Source organism: Bicyclus anynana, chromosome 26, assembly GCF_947172395.1.
Source record: "Bicyclus anynana chromosome 26, ilBicAnyn1.1, whole genome shotgun sequence".
Classification (NCBI taxonomy): domain Eukaryota; kingdom Metazoa; phylum Arthropoda; class Insecta; order Lepidoptera; family Nymphalidae; genus Bicyclus; species Bicyclus anynana.
The window spans coordinates 8,973,378-8,998,836 of record NC_069108.1 but is presented as its reverse complement, the minus strand read 5'-3'; the positions used below and the strand labels follow the sequence as shown (position 1 = coordinate 8,998,836).

Sequence of the window (25,459 nt, the reverse complement as noted above, 5' to 3'; positions counted from 1 at the left end):
ACCATCTCCTTTAAAAATAATAGTCGTTTATTGAACAAATCGTTTAATAAGTGACCTAACCGAATAATAGTGTCAATTTTAACACAAAACTATAAACTAAAATAACAGTAATAAATAATTGTGATTGGAATATACCACAAATGAAAATGCCCCTTAAATAGCAATATTCTTTTTAAATGACTTACAGTTCTGGGTTCTAGTAATTTTAAGCTTGTATTTATTTGTAATATATTTATTTCATTATATAATTACATTTTTGGTGTACCATTACCATTAACTTAAATACCATAGAATAATTAATAACAATTGATAAAATGCATTTTAATTCTTAGTTTTACATTTTGGAATTTTGCGAAAAGTCCGAGTAAAGTTGCTAATGTTCCTACTACATTGGTTTGTTGGTCGCACATAAAAATTATCATGTTAATACTCAGACTAATATTACATAACGAACCAGTATCGCACCCATATTCACGAACAAAATTGTCTGTAATTGTTGAGGAAAATAAGCTTAGATTAGGTATATATCATATAAGCTTTTAATAGTTTTTTACACCATTCAACTACGGAGCCTTTTAACCAACGAACACGATTTCAACTATAAAAAATCGGTTCTATAGACATTAGATCGTTGATCATATACTTTGACAGAACAGTAACGTCTAGCGAGGCAGGTCCTTATATAATTAGTCTGAGTGTTGATGTGATACAACCATCGCATAGCGATCACCGTGCAGTGGCAACATTATTATGACGTCATTTGGATAGTAATGTGAAAGTAAATTATTGTACATAATTAGTTGATTCCATGATGTTCAAATAAATAAACTAAAAAGTATTTAATATTAATTCTACCAACTGAAACATCCATTTTCCGATGGCTAAAATTATCTTATATACGAGTATTTATACATTTTTATTACCACATACAATGTGATTGTTTTTACATAGGAGCTACGTATATTTCATAGTTTTGGTCAAAATAATAAAATTATAAGAGCCGTGTGAAAGCATCAGTGCTAAAGCGATGGTAGATTTTTTTTTCAATTCAATTCGAAAGAAAAAAAATATATAGTTGGTAGTATAACATTCTGGTCTAAAGTCCAATTTATCAAATTTCCCAAATTTCATCCAAAACGGTTCAGAAGTTTAGCCGTGAAAGGTGACTAGACAGACATACTTTCTCACTAAAAATATTAGTATGGATTTGAAGCGACATTAATATTAATAAAAATCAAATTTAAAAGGACTAAAATTAAAATAATTAAAAAATGCCAGTGCATGGCTAAATATGATATACAGTTAAATTTTTTTAGCGTTTCTGACAGAAACAAACCTCCTTCAAAACACTTTGATTTGTGATTTGGGTAATAAACTACATAATTTATGTAGAATTTTAGAAATATACATAATATCACAATAATTTTCGGAACTGATAGCCAGGATAGGTACAATTTTTTTTTGATATTTATTTGACTTTCTAAATTTTTTTCCACCAGTGTCAATAAAATAAATACATAAATTAATTTGCACATTACATTTGGACTCCGACTAATTGCGTAAGGACTAGTATCACACCCAAATTTATGAACAAAATTGTCTATTGTCTAATGTAAATTCATGAACAAAAACTACACAGAAAAGTATTTTTACGTTACTCTTTAACCCACCATTACAACTTTAGATCGTTGATCTAATGCGATTGTACACTTTGACAGAAACGTCTAACGAGACAGCTCCTTATTTATTTAGTCTGAGTCAGTGTCATTAATATACATTAAATACATGATTTATTTTGCACATTACAATTGGACTCAGACTAATTGCGTAAGGACTAGTATCACACCCAAATTTATGAACAAAATTGTCTATTGTCTAATGTAAATTCATGAACAAAAACTACACAGAAAAGTATTTTTACGTTACTCTTTAACCCACCATTACAACTTTAGATCGTTGATCTAATGCGATTGTACACTTTGACAGAAACGTCTAACGAGACAGCTCCTTATTTATTTAGTCTGAGTCAGTGTCATTAATATACATTAAATACATAATTTATTTTGCACATTACAATTGGATAACTATATTTCGTGTAAAAAGCTAGTGTGATATTTAAGTCTACAAATATTTTACTAAGGCGTTTACATTATTTCGATTAACATCTAAATATGCATGTGATCCAAATAACAATATATAAATTACAGAAAATCTAATATATTTTTCTATTTTTCGATACTATTCAAAATGACTCCCATCACTATTTTCAATAATAATTTATTATTTTGAAAACAATCTTCTTCGAAAACAAACACAACGAATAAACTATACAATGTTTAATACATATGATACGATTTAACTCCAAAATTTTAAAAAAAAATCATCACTGAGTAATATTTGTTGAAGTGAAATTTCTTTTGGCTGGATTTAGGGAGTTATCTGATGAAGGCGTTACGAAAACTGTAATCGAGCCAGGTGAACGGACATTGAATACTTGAGAGGGCGATTTACACATTTAAGAAAGTACACTCGTATTTTTATGTTGTTATATTTCATCCCCGTATTCCCACGGGAACGGGAACTAATAGGGTAAAACCGCAGAAAATCTGCTAGTATATTCCTACTAATATTATAAAGAGGAAAGATTTGTTTGTATGTTTGTTTGCATTGAATAGGCTCTGAAACTACTGAACCGATTTGAAAATTTTTTACACTGTTATGAAGCTACACTATCCCCGAGTGCTATAGGCTATATTTCATCCCTGTATTCCTACGGGAACGCGAATTATGCTTGTAAAATATGTTAAATTTAAGTTCGGAATGGAATATAATTGTAGTGAGATATATTATTGTCGTATAAGATGTCTGTGAGTTTTTATCTACAGTAAGGCCATAAGGCAACATACAGAATGTAAACAGTCCTAAGGGGGTTGTGAATGTGGTAGTGCTAGGAAGAAATTCCTTGACAATCAATTAACACTCCCCTTGTCTGCTCGTGTTGTTTTTGCCTGACTAAAGGAGATGGTCCAAAATTGTATGGAGCCCAGGATCAGTCATTGTACCCTGGCGAAAATAAAAGAAAATATTTTTTTTAACTATTTTTGATTATAGAAATCTACGAATTTACTTTGATTCTTTCGAAATAATAATTCTCTCCCAAGAAATGCAACACTATACGCGTAATAATGGCGGATTGATGACGTTTTCAATGCAGTAGTCGATTTGACGTTTGCTGTCAATTGTCATGTCATAGTTGTTCTAAGGGCGCCATATTGAAATAACTCAGAAACTTGGGTTTTAATTTCATTTATTTCTTTTTAATTAGATAGACTTATTCAAAATTTAGATTTCAATAAAATCCTTGTATTTTTTTAAATTTTAATGATACGGGGGACCATCTCTTTTGGTAAGATCCTACTAGAGCAGCTTTGGATACCCGTTCTAATATAGAACATGCTCTCCAGTTTTGGGAATCAGCCAAATTTTGAAAGTGGTCCACATAAAAAAAAATTGGGGTTGAGTGGATAATTAGTTTGTAGCGGTCCAAAGTCGAGCCGATGGACGTTGGGGTCCCAAGGTGCTGAAATACAGACCGAGGACATCAAGCGGGTTGCAGGGAGCCGCTGGATGCTGGCTGTTGGTTCATCGGCTCCTGCTGCTAGTGTGGTAGTGCTTCCCTAGCGCTGGTACTGCTGTAGCTTCTCGCAGGAGGGCATGCGCAGGCGCTGCGCGTCGGCGTGGTGGCGCGGGTCGCCGAAGTTGCGCGCCTTCCACGCCACGCTGTCGCGGTAGTTGCGCTCGCGCTGGCACGCGTGCCGCAGACCCACTGCGATACAAGAGAATAGAGTAACTGACACATGTCAAATTTAATATAATAATAATAGCCTTTATTCCAATAACCAAATTACAAATATACATAATAATACAAATATGTCAATATGCAATAAACAAATGTCAATATAAAATCAAATTATTATTAACGTCAATTTGGTAATACTCGTATTTTATTCTATTTTCTTTGTCTATATTATATTATGATGTCAATTTAATAATTTACGATTATAAGTATGTCAGTGTTTTATTATTGGAGCACCCAGTTTTGGGTATAGGCCTCCTCCATCCTTTTCCATTCAATTTTATCTCTCGCAAGTCTAGTCCAATTTATTAACCCCCCCCCCCCCCCATATATAAATTGTGTTGTGTTATTGTTTATATAAATTTAATAAAAACAATTCATAATATTGACATTGTTTCATATGTTAATTAGCGATTTTCTATTAACACTTACGAGCAACATTAAAACTTAAACTCGGCACCAGAAGGACCCACTCACATCGTCTAACCCCTAGTGGACAGTGAAAATCCCCAGAAAAGAAGAAGAAGAATATTACTTATGTGGTTCGGCTCCTTTATGTGGATTCATCAACACCTTATGGGAAATACTTCCGAGCACCCTGTATATATAGATAGATGACAAAAAGTCTGTCTGTCAGATCAATTTTGTTGAACATTCTCACCTATATATTCTTCCTCAATTGCCATTTCAAGTCTCCGCAGCGACCCTTGATAGTCGGTATGGAAGTTCTCTTTCACGTAGTAAGGCACCTGAAAATACATGAGAAATACTTAGAATAAATAATCTCTAATCTAATCTAATAATAGCTGATTAAACAGGTATCTAAATATTTTATAGAATTAGAATAAATTTACTATTACAATATATTGCCCTCTCTAGAAGTGCAGCTAGTTCTATATTAGAATGAGTATCCAAAAAAGCTGCTCTAGTAGGATCTTACCAAATTTATCTAAGCAGGGAGAACAACATGAGCGGAGGAGGAGAGTGTTGATCGATTGTCAAGGAATTCCTTAACCCTACATCCTGTGGTTACAAGTCCTGGACTCTGCTCGGAGTGTTTCTGTCATGTGTTGAACCCGGTACCTGCACGGTGAATCCATGGAATGCTAAGATATTCGTCTCATACCATGGAGTATTTCAAATTTGCGACATGCAAAACATTTTAGCTGGTGGGAGGCTTCGGCCGTGGCTAGTTACCACCCTACCGGCAAAGACGTACCGCTAAGCGATTTAGCGTTCCGGTACGATGCCGTGTAGAAACCGAAAGGGGTGTGGATTTTCATCCTCCTCCTAACAAGTTAGCCCGCTTCCATCTTAGACTGCATCATCACTTACCATCAGGTGAGAGTGTAGTCAAGGGTTAAAGGGCTTAAGGGCTTTGTAAAGAATAAAAAAAAAAAATAAAAACAAGCACTGAATGTTGCACATATTGTTGAGAAGAAGATAGTCCCAACCATGCAATCTTTGAGTGCATGGAGTTCGAGCACCAGCACCAGCACCACCACGGGCAGCATCTGCTGCAGGATGACTCGGCTCACCTTCAGGTTGACGGTCTCCCTCGGCACGGGGTACTTGGGCGAGTGCGTCAGGCTGTACACCGGCTCGCTGATGAAGAATCCCGACATCATGGACAGCAGCACCAGCACCAGCACGGGCAGCATCTGCATCAGGCCCGCGCTGCTGTCCCGCGGCTCGGGCTCGCGCGCGCGCCTCCTCGCGTACACCGTTGGTCCAGCGCCGGGGAACCCTGGACAATAAACAGTGTACTTTAGACTACACAACTAAAGTAAAATTTCTTTCAAAAATATCCCTAAATCTGATGACTGACAACGTCAAGCGAGTCGCAGACATTCACTGGATGCAGGCGGCTCAGTATCGTGATATTTGGAAGTCCCTACAAAACGCCTATGTCCTGCAGTGGATTCCTTTCAGTGGTGTGATGATGTTTCAAAGTTTATGCAACGATACTCGACACTATGGGATAAACACGTAAATAAAATTCATCCCCATTAAACATGTAGGGGAGGTACCCTAAAAAATAATATTTTTTAAGATTTTATTTTACGACTTTGTTGACATTTTTAATGTACACTCTCATGCAAATTTACAGCTTTCTAGTACTAATAGTCTAAGCGCTAAGCCACGGACAGACGGACCAATATCTGTTGTAAAATGCTCACAAAGAAAGGGTAACTATAAGAGCCTCAACGGTAAGAGCGGTTGGACTCATCTCCGAGGGGTGGTGGTTCGATCCCCGCTCCATTGGTCTATTGTTGTACCCACTCCTAATACTTCCTGTTTAGGTTGGAGAGGAATGGAAATAATGATCTTATTTAAAAAAGATATGGCAAATAATTAAAAATCTCACCTGCTTTTAGTCTAAAGAGTGATAGCAGATCATTTGTTTGTTTGTCACAATTCATATTCGGCTCACTGATGATGAGCACGAACAAACTTTACACACATAGAGAATCAAGAAAATTCTCAAGTATGCAGGTTTCCTCACAATATTTTTGCTTCACCATTTGAGACACGTGACATTTACATGTAATTTCACAAAATGCATGTAACTGAAAAGTTGGAGGTCTGGATTACGAGGGTTGAAGGATATGACCTCAACTGGGCCATTGTGGCTCTTAAATTGAATCAAATCAATCGCAGATCCCAAGAAGAAAACATCTTCAACACACCCATGCAGAGTCTTTATTTATTTGTTATTGTAATGGCTGGCTCAATTTGGCTAGTAGGAGGCTTCGGCTATGGCTAGTTACCACCCTACCACTGAAAAAAAATTTACCACCAAGCGATTTAGCATTCAGGTACGATGTCATGTAGAAACCAAAAAGGGGTGTGGATTTTCATCGTCCTCCTAACAAGTTAGCGTGCTTCCATCTTAGACTGCATCATCACTTAGCATCAGGTGAGATTGTAGTCAAGGGCTAATTTGTAAAGAATAAAAAGCCTTAAAGCCTTAAAGGTTGGGACTCACCAGTGCCTCCGAAGAACATGTTGAACAGCTCCTCGGCAGTGAGGTCGGACTCGAACCCGCGCGCGTAGAACTGGTGGTGCGTGTGCGCCGGGTGCGGCTCGTCGGCGCGCGCGTCGTACGCCTTGCGCTTCTCGGCGTCCGTGAGCACCGCCGCCGCGTTGCCCACCGCCTACTCATATATCGACATCATCATCATGGTCATAGTCGTGGTCGTGATCGTGGTCGTGGTCGTGGTCGTGGTCATGGTCATGGTCGTGGTCGTGGTCATGGTCATGGTCATTCTCGTGAACGACATAGTTGTCGTCGTTACTTAACATAAGGTGAGATTGCAGCCAAGGGCTACCTTGTTATTGAAAAAAATTTAAAAAAAAATCATCTTTGTCAATTGATGAAGTCACTTTGTTCATAAATTGGGTCTGTTGCAACATCTGTTCTTAGCGTCAGGTGAGATTGTAATCAATTTGTAAAGAATAAAATATTTTTTTTTTTTGTTCTAATTTTATCTGCAATCAGTTTTGCAACTTTAATCAGATGTGATGTGAGGTTGTTGGCAGTTGGAGCGTGATTCCAGCAAACTATAGTAGTTGATGGTAATTGAATTAAAAAAAGTGATTTAAATTTAAATTTAAAAAAATAATAAGATCTGACGTTTTTAAATGTGTACAAAGTATATACCTTGAAGGCCTCAGCAGATCCCGGTGCATGGTTCTTGTCTGGATGCAGCTGTAGAGCTAGTTTCTTGTACGCCTTCTTGATGTCAGAGTCTGTCGCCTCTTTCGTCACTCCTGTGCACACAACATAACCTTATTTAAGCTAGAAGTTAATTATAAAACTGCTGTGGTTTTACCTGCTTCAATTCTCTTTCTATGGAAATATGGATAAAGAATACATGGCACTCACAAATAACAGGGCTTTCTATTGGTATTCAATTTGCAAAATTGGTCTAATAGATCCAGAGATTAAACCTGTCAAACTGTAACTCTTTATAATATTAGTATAGACAAAATCCTTATTTGTATTTGTCTGTTCAATCAACTACTTTTTTTGACTTGATAACACTGCCGGCTGGACATGCGAAAAAAGATGACTTTATGCATCATTACCTGGTTCTAGGGTTGCCAACTTTACAAGAAATAAAGTATATTCAAGTCAACGAAGATTATTTAACAGTATTTTAGACAAATTAACATTTTCCTTTGAAAAATGCAACCCTCCCATCAGTATTTTCTTATGACGTTGTCACATTCAACTATCGCCAGTAAACCGACTTTACAGACAACCGTTTTTTTTCTCTTTTGTATTCTGCAACTTGGCGATCTGTGTTACATCACAATGAGCCACAACGACCTGGGCGGCCTGCTAAGTGTCTGGTGCGAGCTCGGCTGGATGGAGTGAATCCAGCAGGAACCTACACCGTAGGACCCTCACACAATGTCCAATCACATGGCAAGTGCGGAAATGGCCCAGAGGGAAGAAGAAGAAAAGCCATTAAGTTCTGTATATTGGGTATTTTATTGTATTTTTGCAAAGCATCTCCCCTAGCTAGGAGAGTCCAGTTCTCTTTTACTGTCAAATAACTACTGAACAAATTTACATGTTGGTTTTTATAAAAAGTCAATAATAAAGAAGGTATAGGGCATTTAATTTGTCAATGTTTTTGGTAAATCTACTTACTCAGATTCACCTTAGCCTCTCTAGAACTGCAGCAAGTTGTATATAATGGAATGGGTATCCTACTAGCTAGTAGGATCTTACCAAATTTCGCTAGGCAGGGAAAACAACACGTGTGGACAAAAGGGAGTATTGATCAATTGTCAAAGAATTCCTTAACCCTAAGTCCATTGATTACAAGACCAGGGCTCTGAGGTTTTCTCTCTGCCACTCAATAGATCCGGCATCCACACATACTGAGTGGGTGCTACTGTACTGTGTGTGTTACTGTCCACATAACTCTCCCACAGTAAATCACTTTCGCATGGAATTCTTTTAGCAAAGTTTGCTACAGTAATTGAAATTTTTTTATTGGCAAAATTTCACTTGAGTCATTTGCCACATTCTGCCTGAAAATCTTTGTAAAGGATACAATATTTAAAAACTATTTCGTCACAAACCGCACGTAGCATTAAAGCCAATCGTAACTTAACACGACGTTCATGTCTCGGCCTTGGTTTAATAAAGGTCTATTTTCGTACGTACCTAATACTTCGTAATAGTCTTTGCACTTCGTTTTGACTCTCCGCACAGCGTCCAACTGTTCTGAGGTGTATTCCCTCTGCGTTGGTTGATGGTTTAAGTTCTTTCGACGTCTCAATTCTTCAGAATTTGGTGTACCAGGTGGGGTAGTTTGTTTGGGCGATGTACCCGAAGATGCAGCCTGGACACGAGTTAACAACTCCTTAGCGCGAGTAGTGGGGTATAATCTCTCAGCTTTTAACAGAAAACGTTCTGCCTTCTCGACATTTCCTGCCGCAAAGGATATTTGCGCAACCTCTATGCACCTTTCCGCTTGCTCTTTATTCCCGTCCATTGTTGTGAAGAGTTTTTATTCGACTGTACGAAACTACGTCAGTTAGAAAGGTGGTCCGACGGTCTGGCGTAGCACACAAATCTAATTAGCGAAAATTAGTCGCGTTTTCTTAAATTATTCAATCATTATTTACGATTGCGTCGGACATTTTTTGATCAATAAAAATAAGGTAAAGAAAATTATGTCATTGTCATTACAGGGCTGCCAAGATGTATGTGAAAATTCCCCATTTTCGTATCTCCCGCACATCTAGTTTCTTGGTAAGATGACAATAAAATGAAATTTAAAATTTTATGAACTTGAGCATTATTTTAGACATAATACGGTAATTAAAAGTTAGCAAGTCCAAATTTATAACTAGATTTTTACTTTTTAAAAATGTCACTTAATCATTTTACCCTAATTTTAGAATAGTAAAACAGCAACATTTATATATTTTTTTCAAAATACCGTCGACTTTGGAATCTAATGATTTGGGTGTTTAATGTTGCCATGTCGAGAATTTTAGCCATTTAGAAGGGAAAAGTTTGTCATTAATGTTTCAAAATTGTATACAAAATGTACACCATGCTTAACTCAATAGTCCTATCCCAGTTTGCAGTGACAGACTGAAATCGGAGTTTGACGTGTACATACAGGTAGGTACAGGGTACAGGGTGTTTCGTAATTAACGGATTAAACTCAAATGGTAGATACACCACTTAATTATCTAAAACTGATTTGAATAAATTTCCAAAAAATTCTAGGTTGACCAAGTTATATGCGCGGTGGATTAACAAAACGAAGATCCTGGGTTCGATCCCCGGCTGGGCAGATTGAGATTTCCTTAATTAGTCCAGGTCTGGCTGGTGGGAGGCTTCGGCCATGGCTAGTTACCACCCTACCGGCAAAGACGTACCGCCAAGCGATTTAGCGTTCCGGTACGATGCCGCGTAGAAACCAAAAGGGGTGTGGATTTTCATCCGCCTCCTAACAAGTTTGCCCGCTTCCATCTTAGACTGCATCATCAATGCATCTTAGAATGCAATAAAATTTTAAAAAGGATTTTATAAAATTTTCAATCTTGAATCCCTAAGGTACCCCTGTTCTTTATCTGTTTTCAAAAAGCATTTTCTACCATATTTTAGCCCGTTAAAATTAACGATAGCAAAAATTAGATATTAGCTGTATAAAAAAGTTTTTATGCTCATCTATGCCAACATTCTCAGTGAATAGATTAGAAAATCTCAACTTCGTTAAAAGAAATAGAAAATGCAAAAATATTTCTATGCAAAATTTACAACCGAAATAAATCTAACGGCACCACTTTATGAAGAAAAAAATATGTTGAAATTTTACAAACATTTTAAACTATAAAGCATGTCAAAGTCGTCAAAATAATTCAAATAAAGCCGTCGTTAAAACAAACCATTTAGGGAAATTATAAATTACATTTGCGTGCGGCAACATCCACTTTTCTTTTTAATTCATAAAATGCGTCACGTACTGTCATATGACGTATGACGCATTGTTAAAAGGGGAATCAAATTGGAAACAATATTATATTAGTGATTAGGCGTTACCTTATTTTCTATGCGATAATTACCCCAAGCAAATTGTATATACGCATAAAATAGTGTTTAATTCGTCAAAAGTAGTCAGGAAATAGTGCAGCAATGGCGGTACCACCAATCTACAATCCGGTAAGTGCGAGAATTTTTACATTTTCCGCAAATTTTACCGCATATAGCGGCCCCAGTGTTATGTATTTGGCGTTTCCAAGGGCATCGCTTGTGTCTAGCACATGTCGACGTAATATACTAAGTAAATAGCATTCGATTATCATTTCAACCTTAAATTTATCTGAATATGGATGTCGTTGAAATACCATTAATACAAGGAAGTGTCTTCTAAGTAGTGGGGTTTCCCCGCCCGCGGTTTACTGGAAAATTGCCGCTTACCTCTAATATTTTAACTCTCTTTCAAGTTGTAATATTTTCAAAAGTAGGCATAATTTACAAGCACTTTTGTAACGTAAAGTTTGACTATTTGTAGTAGTGTAGTGTAGTGTACAAACAGTTCAGATGGCAGGTTCTTTTTTTTACATTATATAGGCCAGCGCTTGGTTGCAATCATTCTTGGTTAGTGATGATGCAGCCTATGGTAGAACGTGCTTGCTTAAAAGATGCCTATTCATTCTTGACTCGATACCCATATTGTAGATGGTGGGGATAACGTAAGTTCTGTTGTTAAGAGCTGGCAAGAGATTCAACAGTTGCTCTTATGACAATAAGCGATGTTACAGCTCATGATAGAACATGCTTGCCTAGAAGATGCCTATTGAATCTTAAATTGATACCCATGTTGTATGTGGTGGGGAAGTTCTGCTAAAAAGAACTGGCAAGAGACTAAATAGTTGCTCTTTTTAAAACAAAAATCATACATTATTAAAATTTACAATAGTTAAAATCATTACAAACACAAATAACTAACTTTTGTCTGTTTCTAATCTTCCATTGTCTTTGTTTTGATTAACATTGTATAACTTATTGTAAATCAAGATATGCCGCCTGCAACCAGTGAATCCCTGAGACTCGCTTGATGTCATCAGTCCACCTGGTGTGGGTCGACCAACACTGCATTTGCCAGTGCGGGGTCACCATTCCATCACCTTGGGACCGTAGCGTCCATCATTCGAACTATGTTCCCCGCCTCTAGCCACTTCAGCTTCAGAATGCTGCATGGATATTGGATTTTGATAAATTACTTGTTTCCAGGAGATCCCGTGCGTGCACCCCATCCCCGGGGGCATGTACCCCGGCCGTATGATCCGCTTCCAGGGCAGCATCCCTCCAGGAGCTCAAAGGTAATCCTACTATTCTACTAATATTATAAACGCGAAAGTTTGTATGGATGTTAGGATGTTTGTTACTCTATAACGCCACTACTACTGAAGCGATTTAGCTGAAATTTGAAATTAAAATAGATTTTACCCTGGATTGACACATAGTCTATTTTTTATCCCAAAAAAATCCATAGTTTCCCGAGATTTGCGAAAACTGATGATTTTGATGATATGAATGTTTGTTACTCTTTCACGCCTCGACTACTGAACCGAATTAGCTGAAATTTGGCATTAAGATATATTATAGCCTGGATTAACACATAGGCCACTTTTTGTCCCGGAAAAATCCATGGTTCTCAAGAGATTTGTGAAAAACTAAATTCCACGCGGACGAAGTCGCGGGCGTCCGCTAGTGTAAATAATAATTTTCAGCAACCTCTCTGACACTTGGCAATGAAAAGTTTTTAATAGTTATGTCCTAAGATTGATTTCCAGCAGGCTTATTCACTATCTTTGATGTTTGCCAGTTGACATTAACGAAAATGAGATTCTACGTAACAAATGTCCACCGTAGTGTGATATCCACAATAGGTATCCAATGTGCATGCCGTGTCTACCTTCATTTGATTGTGCAGAGCCTTGTGTTTGTGTTTTTTTTTAGATTGTATTTGTGTAAATGCTGCGACAGTCACTGGTGGACCAAATAATTAAATAAATAAATAAATAGGTAAACAACATTTATTCAATGAATTAGATGTTTATTTAATAGGTTAATAATAAGGACCAAAACAGTAAATTGGCCAGCAGCTTATGTTTAAGAATGATAATATTATTAATGAGTGCTTTATTCTGTGATAACAAATTAAGTAATTACATACATTACATTTTATTTCAACTTTTGTATTTTTATAGAATATCTCTTAACAGTGTGCCTTTTAGTAGACCCCAAACCTTGCCTTTTTTTTCTTTTTAACATGGGGAAATCCTCATGAATACCTCTGATTTCAACCAACTAAAACCTCGTGGCGTGCACAACATGTTGAACTAGGGTATGCACTATAAATAAAATTTGAAAATTCCTTGTCCAACTACATATTCTGTGGTCCAATATAGGTTTGCATTGAGACCTAAGGGTAGGCAGTACATTTCTGCATCTATGAAGTGCAAGCCACTGCGAAAACCCACGTGTTTCGATTCGTTGTTTGCTGAAGGTCATCTTATACTGCGATTTTCTACCATAACTTATTACGAGACATTTTGTTTTAGTATACAATGGAATCACAATAACACTCTTCTGTATCTTCTAGTATTGTTATCGCCGCGTTGCAACGACTTGCGATATTAAGACCATTAAAGCAAATAGATAAGGATTTGTTTGAAGAACATCTAAAGCAAATAAAAATGGGATCTTATTATTAATATGCAGGACGTTAACTCAATGGTGCTTGCTTATAATTCATACCTACACTTATTATTTGATGTGCATGCACCTCTCAAAACCATAACTATCAAGGAAGAATCTTATCCATGGATTACTCCTACTATTTTGCAAATGATGAAGTTACGCGATCAAGCCCATACAAAGTGTCGCTCAAACACAAATTCGGTTGAAAGGAAAACGTATTATAAAGATCTTAAGCAAACTGTAACTTCTGCGTTATATAGGGAAAAACAAGCGTTTCACAATTATTATATTAATAAATATGTTAATGACTCTAAAATGCTTTTTAAAAATCTAAAAAAGTTCGTTGTCCAAAAAAGTAATGCGTCGGATAATGACTTTTATAGTACGTTTAATGATCCAAACCTTATAAACGATCATTTCCTAAAAATTCAGGTGAATAAACGCGTAAAAGAATCCGATGTTAGGTATTATAATAGCAATCGTTTTACTGGATCTAGGTTTGAGCTTCATTCGGTTTCGGAGGATTATGTAGCCAAAATTATTTATTCACTTAAATCAAATGCTACTGGAACCGATGGATTATCTCTGGACATGATCTTATTAACCTTGCCCTCAACTCTGAGCGTTATAACTGCAATTGTTAATCGATCCATTGCAACAAATGTCTTTCCGCATGAATGGAAAACTGCTATTGTTAGACCAATTCCAAAAAAAACAAATGTAACTTCGCTCACGGACTTGCGTCCCATCAGTCTTCTTCCCTGTCTTTCTAAGATATTGGAAAAGGTTGTATCTAACCAGTTGGCAAATTTTGTTGAAAGGCATAATATCTTACCTGATAGACAATCTGGCTTTAGGAAATACCGTGGTACTGCCACTGCACTAATTGATGTTATTGACAATATTTTAGCTTCTCAAGATGCAGGTGAAGTAAGTTTGCTTGTACTGTTAGATTTTTCACGTGCCTTTGATACCATAAACATTCCTTTATTGCTCTCAAAATTATACTTTTATGGTTTAGAATCCAAAACTTTGCAGTGGTTCGAAAGTTATTTGTCTGATCGATCACAGTTTGTGCAGATACGTGACCCTAATGGGCTTTACGTTAATTCGACACGCAAACCTGTTATAAACGGTGTACCACAAGGATCTATCTTAGGTCCTCTTTTGTTCATTATTTATACGGCAGATATAATTAACAGTATACAGACCTGTAAATACCATATATACGCTGATGATACACAAATATACACATCTTTTAACTCTCGTAATGTTTCACAGGGTATAACTGCAATCAATACAGACTTAGAGAACATTGCAGACTGGGCTGATTCAAATCAACTTCTCTTAAACTCAAATAAGACCAAATACATGATTCTTGGTACTAGGAGAAGTATCGAGAAAATTCCACACAATGCTCCCCCAGTATGTATTAGGGGTGAAGTTTTAGAACGTACAAATGAAACTAGGAACTTGGGTGTTCTAACTGACAGTGACCTTCGGTTCGAAAATTATTTACTTAAAGTAGTCCGAACTTGTTTTTACAAGCTAAAAATTTTATACCGCGTGCGACATTTTCTTGACATACGAGTACGACTTAAGGTTTGCGAGTCTCTAATATTATCAAAATTAAATTACGCCGATGCACTGTATGGCCCTCGCTTATTAGCCCGTACTCAACGATTAGTGCAGCGAATACAAAATGCTTGCATTCGGTACTGCTACGACATCCCTCCCAGATCTCACATTTCACCATATATTAATAATGGCAACTTGCTAAATATGGCAGCTAGAAGAAAATTGCACTTGGCAACTCTTTTGTTTGGCATTCTTAAAGACAAAGAACCAAAATATCTCTTCGATAGATTGCATTGGGACAAAGAGTCTAGCGCCCGTTCTAACAGAGTCTGGACACTGAGAGCACCTCAACACTTTACTGCTGCGTTTCGGGGTAGTTTTAGATACGCTGCCACCAAGTGCTGGAATAATCTACCTCCCCCCATGCGCAATGTCAGTAAGTCCAAAGCCTGGTTTAGGAAATCGGTAAAAAACCTTTTACTTTTACAACAGCAGGGTAAGTAACAGTCTCCAATCCCAGGCTCCTCACCTACCCTCTTTAAAAATTAATTAATATTAAATAGTCTCCGCGAAGGTTTTGAGGACCCAATAATTTAATTTTATTTATTTCTACTCTATATTATATTTCTCACTGACAACTACTAATAATTTATTTAACACACTATATATATGTATATATATAAATATAATTATTTATTATGTTCTTATTATTAATTATCAATTAGTAACACTTCTTCTTGTTGTTTCCGCCCGCGTCACCACATGGCTCCACGGAAGACCAGCGCTGCGCTGGTGCATCCATCACTAGCGTAGCACATGCTGAGTGGTGACCACTTTGGTACCACACACATAATTTTTTTGGATTTAATTTAATCATTAGTTTAATATCTTTAAATTATATTTTTAAAATTTCTGTCTTTTGTTTTAGGTATTTGTTGTCTTTTGTGTATTATGTGTGTGTGTGTCCAAATAAAATAATTTTCTTTCTTTCTTTCTTTCTTTCGATACGGACGGCTTCAGTGTGCTCGTGGCGTTCGAGCCGTCCACATCTCTTGTTGTGTAATTCTATATGGGTTACTTGGGATAGGCGGGGAGAGTGACTTGAGTGGAAAAGGGGAGTGTTTATTAACAGTCAAAGGACAAAACCCTACACAGATCATTCACAAGTGCGTGACTCCACTCAAGGTCATTCTCTGCCACTCAGGGTTTATTGGTAACATTCTTAGTGGGATACATTAGACCTGACAGACTTTCATTCAATACTGTGTTTTGCAGACAACCGCTTCTGATGTCAAACCCCTTAAACTCCTACAGTATAACATATTATGAGACATTTTGTTTTAGTATTTTGTCTTCTCTTAAATTGTCTTCTGTCACTGTCAGGGGTCCTCAATCATTCTTCTCTGTTCATCATCATCTCATCTCCCACAGGTTCGCAATCAACCTGCAATGCGGCCCCAACACGGACCCGCGCGACGACATCGCCCTGCATCTCAACTTCCGCTTCGTGGAGCGGTGCATCGTGAGGAACCACCTGTCCGCCATGAGCTGGGGGGTCGAGGAGACGAGCGGGGGGCTGCCGCTGAACCGCGGGGAGCAGTTCGAGGCGCTGGTGCTGTGCGAGCCGCAGACCCTGAAGGTACAGCTGTAGTTGACCCCTTGCGTACGTGCAGCAATGCATCGTGCGCGCTGGGGGGTCCAGGAGAATAGTCAGTTTAGGCTGGTCATCATTATCAACCCATGTTCAGCTCACTGCTGAGCTTGAGTCTCCTCTCAGAATGATACGGGTTAGGCCAATAGTCTACCACGCTGGCCCAATGCGGTTTGGCAGACTTCATGCACGCAGAGAATTGAGAAAATTCTTCAGTATGCAGGTTTCCTTACGATGTTTTCCCGTCACCGTTTGAGACACGTGATATTTAATTTCTTAAAATGCACACAACTGAAAAGTTGGAGGTGTATGCCCCGGACCAGATTCGAACTCACACCCTCCAGAATCGGAGGCAGATGTCATATCCACTGGACTATCACGACTCTCTTAAGCTGGTGATGATGAGGAAACAGACTACTGCAAGCTGCTTGATGTCTTCGTAGATAGAGATACAGTAGGCGCGCCAGCTCATGACAATCCTGAGGAATGCGGTAGTGTTGTGACCCAATCAATTATGGTTCTGTCGATAATTGCAACTGATTTAGTCAACATCTGTCAATTGGGTTTATTGTAACTTGCAGTAATTTTGTAAATTATGTAATAAAATAAATTTTATAAGTACTTATATGTTTATTGCTAATATAAAGAATCATTTTTTTAATATTCACTATTAGATGCAAAAACAACCAGCAAAGCTTAGTTAGGATCCATAGGTCATCACTGGCAAGACACACTGTTTGAAGACTTTTGTCTTCAGGCACTGAGGATGTATCGTGATGTTTGGAAGTCCCTACAAAAGGCCTATGTCCTGCAGTGGACTCCACCGGCTGACGTGATGATGATGATGATGATTTTTCCATTACTTATTGACTAATTTTCTAATAACAATGCAGTGAGGTGGGTCGCTTTTGACCCTGATTGCATGGACTGCCAACAATATGTGGATTGTCAATATATACTTATTTATATACCAGCGGATGCCCGCGACTTCGTCCGCGTGAATCTCGATGTAAACTTTCAACTACCCCTACCCTACCCTGCCCGTACCCTACCCCTATCCCTACCCTACCATACCCCAGCCCTACCCGTTTTTTAATAATTATTAATATGACCTTTATACAATAACAATAAAGCTCAAATTGACTACGTTTTAGTTACAAATAATTTGTATGGGAAAAAGAAAAGGGCTATTTTTATGGTTATTCCGGCAATTATTCGAATCTAAATCTCGTCATAAAAACCATCCTAGAACTTCAATGAACATTTTAAAAAAAGATTTGGCCAAATTGGTCCAGGCGTTGTTGAGTTATGCGCTTACCAACGCATTTTGCGATTAATTTTTATATTATAATTTATATATACATATAATCGTCAGGTGGCAGTGAACGGGCAGCACTTCTGCGAGTTCCCGCACCGGCTGCCCTACCAGCGCATCTCGTACTTCACCATCGACGGTGACGTCATGGTTCAGTTCGTAGGCTTCGAGGGCGCGCAGCCGCCACCCACGCAGATGTACATGGTGAGTGAAGACAAACCAGTAGGATTAAGAGACGAATGTCTTAGCAATCCATGGATTCACCGAGTCCATCGCGTGGTAGAGAGATAATCTCCGAACAAAGTCCAGGACTTGTGATCTGGATGTAGGGTTAAGGAATTCTTTGAAACAGATGACAAATTCAACTTAAGGTTTCAAATTTTTTAAAAACCTCCAAAAGTCAAGTCCGAATGAATTATTAATACACTCTCGATCAATCAAATCTCTTTCAGTGCGCTTTGATTTGAGACCCCACTCGAGTATATTTGCAGACATTCGATTATTCGTCCCCACTTTCATCCCCTAGAACTTTTCGGCTCAACCGATTTTCATCAAACATGTCTAAGAACACTAGCACATAAGTCACCTTTTATACAAAACAAACTAAATTGAAATAGCTTCATCCGTTTGGGAGCTATGGTGCCAGAGACAGTCTGACAGACAGACAGACACGTCAAACTTATAAGACTCCTCTTTTTGCGTCGAGGGTTAAAAACAAATTGTACATGTAATACCTAAATGATCAACTAGCGTACGCCCGCGACTTCGTCCGCGTGGAATTTAGTTTTTCACAAATCCCTCGGAAACCATGGATTTTTCCGGGATAAAAAGTAGTCTATGTGCTAATCCAAGTTACAATATATCTCAATACCAAATTTCAGCTAATTCGGTTCAGTAGTCGAGGCGTGAAAGAGTAACAAACATTCATATCATCAAATTCATCAGTTTTAGCAAATCTCGGAAAACCATGGATTTTTCGGGATAAAAAGTAGCCTATGTGTTAATCCTGAGTAAAATCTATTTCCCTTCTAAATTTCAGCTAAATCGCTTCAGTAGTAGCGGCGTTATAGAGTAACAAACATCTAAACATCCATACAAACTTTCGTGTTTATAATATTAGTAGAATAGAAGTAGATCGTTCTTATTCAAAATTTCATAACCAGTTCAATCTTTCCAGTCGGAAGCCCCCGCCTACGCCGCATACGGAGCCCCGCCGTCGTACGGAGCGCCCGGCTATGGACCTCCACAAGGTAAGCCACTATCACCCATATTCTTTCTAATATATACCGTTGGTAATAGTAACCTTATTAATCTACTAACTATAGATTATGCTGTAAAATTGCTCCTAATTTATTATATTTGTATAAATGACCAAAGATATACAGTGTCTTGGGCTATAGATAATATTTATACGTATAAGAGAATATTGCGTTTGAAATATTTAGTCACTATTTAGTGTAAAAATATTTCTTTTATTTTACTATAATATTATATTTACATGTATATATGTTGTTATTTGTGTAAAAGAGACTGTATATTTTGGTTTTAAAATCGCAAATGTACTAACAGTGAAGTGATATTTGAAAAGCTGAACAGAATTTCAAGTGAATTAAAGGTTTTAGATCTGTTGTTTTTGGAAATGTGAATATGGCATGTAGAAACGCTTTGACTAATATATTATTGGGTTATAATGATTGCATGTAAATAAATATATATTATACAAGTTGCTAAGGAGTATTTCCATTAACTTCAAGGTGTCGACGAGTCCACTTAAAAGCCGAACTGCATAACTAACATTTTTTTAATCACATTATATTTCGTATTTTTTTTATGATTTTCGAACAAATTTTAAAAACTTTAACTCTAAAAATGAAGGGCTTTCCATACAAACTTTCAACCCCTATTCCACCCCCTTTTATTTTTATTTTAAGAGTCAAAAAGTATCCTATGTTTTGCTCCATGGTCCCATTTACTATTATAGCAAAATTTATCTTAATCGGTTTAGCCGTGAAAAAGTAACAGACAGACAGACTTACTTTCGCATTATAATACTAGCGCACGCGACTTCGTCCGCATGGAATTTAGTTTTTTACAAATCCCTCGGGAACCATGGTTTTTTCCGGGATAAAAAGTAGCTATATATTATTTTAAATAGTATTATTTGTTGACTATTAACCACCTACGTTAGCCTCAGGTTCGACGAGGTGACTATATCTAATGTTTATAGCCTATGTGTTAATCCAGAGTAAAATCTATTTCCATTCAAAATTTCAAATAATTTAAAAACTACCCGCATTTTTTAGCAATTATTTATTTAATTTTTTTGTATGTAAGATTTAAGTCTAATTATTATGTACACACGTGAACAATTACCTTAGTGAGTTAATTGTATTTCTCATATAAGCGAATTTAATGTAATTCTTTTGAGAAAATAAAGATCTTAAACCAGAATTTCAACCAAATTGGTTCAGTAGTTGCGGCGTTAAAGAGTAACAAACATCCAAACAAACTTTCGTTTATAATATTAGTAGGATATCGAAATATTTCGGACCCTTAATCCATATACTACACGAAATTAATATTGTTTATATTAAACTAGCGGACGCCCGCGACTTCGTCCGCGTGAAACTCGATGTAAACTTTCAACTACCCCTACCCTACCCTACCCTACCATACCCCTACCCTACGTTGAAATTTTTCCTGAATTTTCTTTGCTATAAACCTCACGGAGCCCGAGACCTTTTCAAAAACAAACCGTGGAAATCGGTTCGTGCGTTCTGGAGTTATGGCATCAGGAAGGAAAACCCGACTTTTTTTATATAAAAAGTATCCAATGTCCTCCTCCCTGCCAATTTTCAGCTAAATCGGTTTAGCCGTTCTCGAGTTATTAATGGAGTAACTAACACGACTTTCTTTTATATATATAGATTTAATATGAGTAAATCCTATTGGTCTGTTGTTTATTTAAATAGGTCAATAATAAAGACCAAATTAGTAAATAGGCCAACAAAATTGGACTTTGCATATACAAATATGTTACTATCAGATAATTAATGTTTAATGTGTTTCTAATGGATGAGTTTTGCCTTATAATTACTTTTTAATGACATTATAGAACTAATTACAGTTGACTTACAACATATTTGACTTTAGTATTTCAAATGGGCGAAGTCGCGGGCATCCAGTATAGTACAATATTTTGTTAACGTTTTTGATGAAAGCTCCATACGGCATAACTATTTTTAAAGTCTTTAATAGTCATGATTATCATTTAAATTTTCATATAAAATTTCTTTTTGAATCACTCTTATCTTTTTGGTGAAAACCGCATCAAAATATGTTTAGTAGTTAAAAGTTTATCGCGAACGGACAGACATATGCGTTTACTACAGTACACAGTACTGTACAGTACTAGCCCCACGGTTTTACCTGCGTAGTTCCCGTTCCCGTGAAAATAAGGGAATAAAATATAGCCTATGATACTCGCAAATAACGTGGCTTTCTAGTGTTAAAACAATTTTCAAAATCGGTTCAGTAGATCTAGAGGTTACAATACCACAACCTATACCTCTTTATAATATTTGTATAGACTAGCGTACGCCAGCGACTTCGTCCTGTGTTAGACCTCTTTAATCCGGCCCTGTCGCAAAATCCGTTCTTAGCGAACGCCTACTAATTATGAACTACCTCCCTGCCAAATTTCACCTTTCTATCTTCAGTCGGTTTTTGAGATTTCGTGATAAGTGACCTTTCGCTTTTATATATTTTAGATTGTAGTGTTATAGATTCTACTAACAAGAAATAAGTAAGTATTTTTATTATTGTATATTTGTTTATGTGATTTATAGTATATTTTTTATTTAAGTAATTAGTTTTAGATGGGTTGATTTTTTCATGATTAATTATGCAATACACAGTTTTTTTTTATAATTTGGGTTTGGATGGGTTTTGGTTTTATGACCTGAGAGCCTGCGAGGGTAGACTAGCTTCATACTTAGTTAGTAGCTTCATCTTGACGAGACGTTCAATTTTTTATTTACGAAAATTCTCGATTCTGGTAGCTAACTGGGTGACGGTGAAGAGTACCAAATGCATCTATGAAGTGTGTTCAATTTTGTATTTTTTTAAAAAGATTTTATTTTTCTAATATTAAAGTGTATTAGTATAGTGAACACAATTTCGTTCGCTTATTATAGTTATTTCGATTTTAACACAAAATTACTGAACCGATTTTCGTGAAATTTAAATGGGTCCAATCTGGAATTGTACACTTTCTAACAAAAAGATAATTTTCATAATTGATTAATGAATGATGAAGTTATAAGGTAACAAACCAAAAAAATACACGTCAATTTGAAAACATTTTTTTTTTTAAATAAGTGTGTTAAATAAATGTGTTTTCATTTATTATTGAGTAACTTAAATTATTGAGTTTCTGGTTCTTTATGCTATTTGCCAAGAGCACCGTTATGCACGCCATTGACGATCAATTATTCTAACGTGTCTGCAGCACCCACGACTATAACTGATCGTGTATTGGTCGCTGCGCATGACGGCTCGACTTAAGAAACGTCTTCGCTGCCGTTTGCGCTGCAGAAACGTGAGAATAATTGACCGTGGCTCACTTTACAGTCAAAAATCTATAGTTCTCTGACCATACTAATGGTCGGAGCGTAGGCAACTAACTCTCTGGCTTTTTTATAAAATAACGAAGGTCTGACCGTCGCATGCTCTCAATATATTATATTATGCATTTTATGTTGTGGAGGGTAGATTTTAAAAATAATATTATCTATATATGTATATGTGTATTTAGAAAGTGTGGGATATTGGTTATTTTTACATCTATACTTATAATAAAACTGTAACAGGTCAAATTTGTACATTGCTAAAGCTAAAAAGGAGATGGTCCAAAATTGAATGGAGCCCAGGTCCAGTCATTGTATCCTGGCGGAAATAAAAGAAGATATTATTTTTAAATATTTTTGATTATACAAATCTACGAATTTGCTTTAATTCTTTTGAAATAATGTTCATTATCTCCCAAGAAATGCAACATTAATAGGAGTAATAATGGCGGATTGGTGACGTTTTCAATGCAGTAGTCGATTTGACGTTTGCTGTCAATTGTCATGTCATAGTTGCTCTATGGGCGCCATCTTGATATAACTCAAAATCTTGGGTGTTTTATTTTATTTATTTCTTTTTATGTAGTTAGATTTATTCACTTTAATAAATTCCTTGTATTTTTTAAATATTAATGATACGGGGTACAAGAGTGGACCTGAAATAGACCATCTCCTTTCTTTTTTTTTGTTTGTCTGTCCGTGTTTTTGTCCGTCCGTGTCTGTTACGGACATAATGCATTAAATGGGTTTTTATTTTTACGTGCATTTTAAGAAATTAAATATCACGTGCTCAAACGGTGAAGGATAACATCGTGAGGAAACCTGAGAACTTTCTTAATTTTCTGCGTGTGTGGAGTCTGTCAATCCGCATTGGGCCAGCGTGGTGGACTATCGGCCTAACCCCTCTCATTCTGAGAGGAGACTCTAGCTCAGTAGTGAGCCGAATGTGGGCGGATATATAGACGCCTACCATTATGCGATTCGTCTGGTACTTAGCATGATGTCACACGTAGCAGCGACAGTGATTGTACCATTGTTTTGTGGTAGAGGAAACATCTCGAGCAGGTCTCGGACTTGTGACTTGGGAGTAGGTTTAAGGGATCCCTTTAGAATGCATAAACACTCACCTTCCCTGCCCAACATGTTATCCATGACAATATTAAACAATTTATGATCAATAATTACAACATAAAACAAAATCACTAACGCGACTGGCAGCGTGACGGTGTACACGCTGCCTAACAAACAACTGACTATTCCATTCACTACAGTAAATTTCCTGAGGCATGGAAGAGTGCTCAAATTATTCCATTACCTAAAAAAATTACCCCTAATTCCTTCTCAGACTTTCGACCTATTTCAATTTTGCCTTTTCTGTCAAAAGTCCTTGAAAAATTGGTTTTCCGACAGTTGAGTCTTTTTCTTAGCAAGCATTCCATTCTAAGTCCCTTTCAATCCGGTTTTCGCCCTGGTCATAGTACGGTCACAGCTTTAGCAAAAGTTACTGATGATATTCGCTGGGCGATGGATAATAGACAACTCACAGTCTTAGTTCTGCTAGATTTTAGTAATGCTTTTAACACTGTTGACTATGACATTTTGTTGGGTTTATTATGCTCTCTTAACATATCTCCATCGGTGGTTGACTGGTTTCGGAGTTACCTCAATGGCCGTAAACAGCGTATTCGCGTTCACGATTCTTTCTCATCTTGGTGTGATGTTTCGGCCGGGGTACCTCAGGGTGGCGTGTTATCTCCTTTACTCTTTTCCATATTCATTAATTCTATCACTCAATGTTTCACTTCTCTCTACCATATGTATGCAGATGATGTGCAAATATATCGCTCGTCAACTCTTGAGAACCTTGGCTCTGCTGTGTCTGCTATTAATAAAGATCTAAATGCAATTTCAGTATGGAGCAAACAGTATGGGCTTAAGGTTAACCCTATAAAATCAAAAACAATTATTATTGGCAGTCCTAGTCTAATCTCAAGAGTTGTTTGGGGCGACGTACCACCTATTATTTACAACGGTGTCATGATACCGTATTGTGATTCGGTTAAAAACCTTGGAGTTGTTATGGACAAGGAATTATCGTGGTGCATGCATATCAAGGAGTTGAGTAGGAGGACGTTTGCGACGTTGAGTTCGTTACGACGCCTACGTTCTCTTCTTCCAATTCCTGCCAAAGTTATGTTAGCAAATTCTCTCCTACTCTCTGTTCTCGATTATGCGGACGCAAGCTATCCCAGTTTGACTGAGGACTATCTTAATAAACTTGAGCGACTTCAAAATGTTGCAATTCGGTTTATATTTAGCCTTCGCAAATATGACCATATATCTGAATTTCGTCAGAAACTCAAGTGGCTTCCTATTCGCCGTCGCCGGGATCTTCATGTACTTTCTCTTCTGTACTGTGTGCTCTTTAATCCAAAATATCCTCCTTATCTTAAGGAGAAATTCACATTTCTGGGAGTGCAATCAGAGCTAAGAACATGTCGTGCTCTTACTCTGTGTATGCCTTTCCATAGGAGTAAATTTTATAAGTGTTCATTTGTTGTTCGTGCTATTAAGCTATGGAATGCACTCCCAGTCGACATTCGGAAATCCAAATCCCTTGATATGTTTAAAAAATCCGTTAAGACATATTATCTTAGTCACTAGTTACATATTTTATTTTATTAGA

General features: G+C 37.0%; 2 protein-coding genes across 2 annotated transcripts in view; one reads left to right on the top strand and one right to left on the bottom strand.

Moving 5' to 3' along the window:
• Positions 1 to 26: 26 nt before the first annotated feature.
• Positions 27 to 9,548, bottom strand: LOC112054432 (dnaJ homolog subfamily B member 12). Its single transcript, XM_024094221.2, has 6 exons — positions 9,042 to 9,548; positions 7,521 to 7,630; positions 6,846 to 7,014; positions 5,395 to 5,603; positions 4,518 to 4,605; positions 27 to 3,826 (listed from the first exon to the last, which is right to left on the bottom strand). The coding sequence occupies exons 1-6, from the start codon at positions 9,370 to 9,372 to the stop codon at positions 3,678 to 3,680; spliced, it is 1,056 nt and encodes a 351-aa protein (XP_023949989.2). The 5' UTR covers positions 9,373 to 9,548; the 3' UTR covers positions 27 to 3,677.
• Positions 9,549 to 10,851: 1,303 nt separating this feature from the next.
• The window catches only part of LOC112054429 (galectin-5), a 29,504-nt gene continuing 14,896 nt past the window's right edge, over positions 10,852 to 25,459 (top strand). Inside the window, exons 1-5 of the mRNA XM_052889987.1 lie at positions 10,852 to 11,054; positions 12,129 to 12,217; positions 16,611 to 16,818; positions 18,206 to 18,349; positions 19,323 to 19,395. Of these exons, the coding sequence (XP_052745947.1) occupies positions 11,028 to 11,054; positions 12,129 to 12,217; positions 16,611 to 16,818; positions 18,206 to 18,349; positions 19,323 to 19,395 (541 nt within the window). The 5' untranslated portion in view covers positions 10,852 to 11,027. The remainder of the gene's footprint in view (positions 11,055 to 12,128; positions 12,218 to 16,610; positions 16,819 to 18,205; positions 18,350 to 19,322; positions 19,396 to 25,459) is intronic.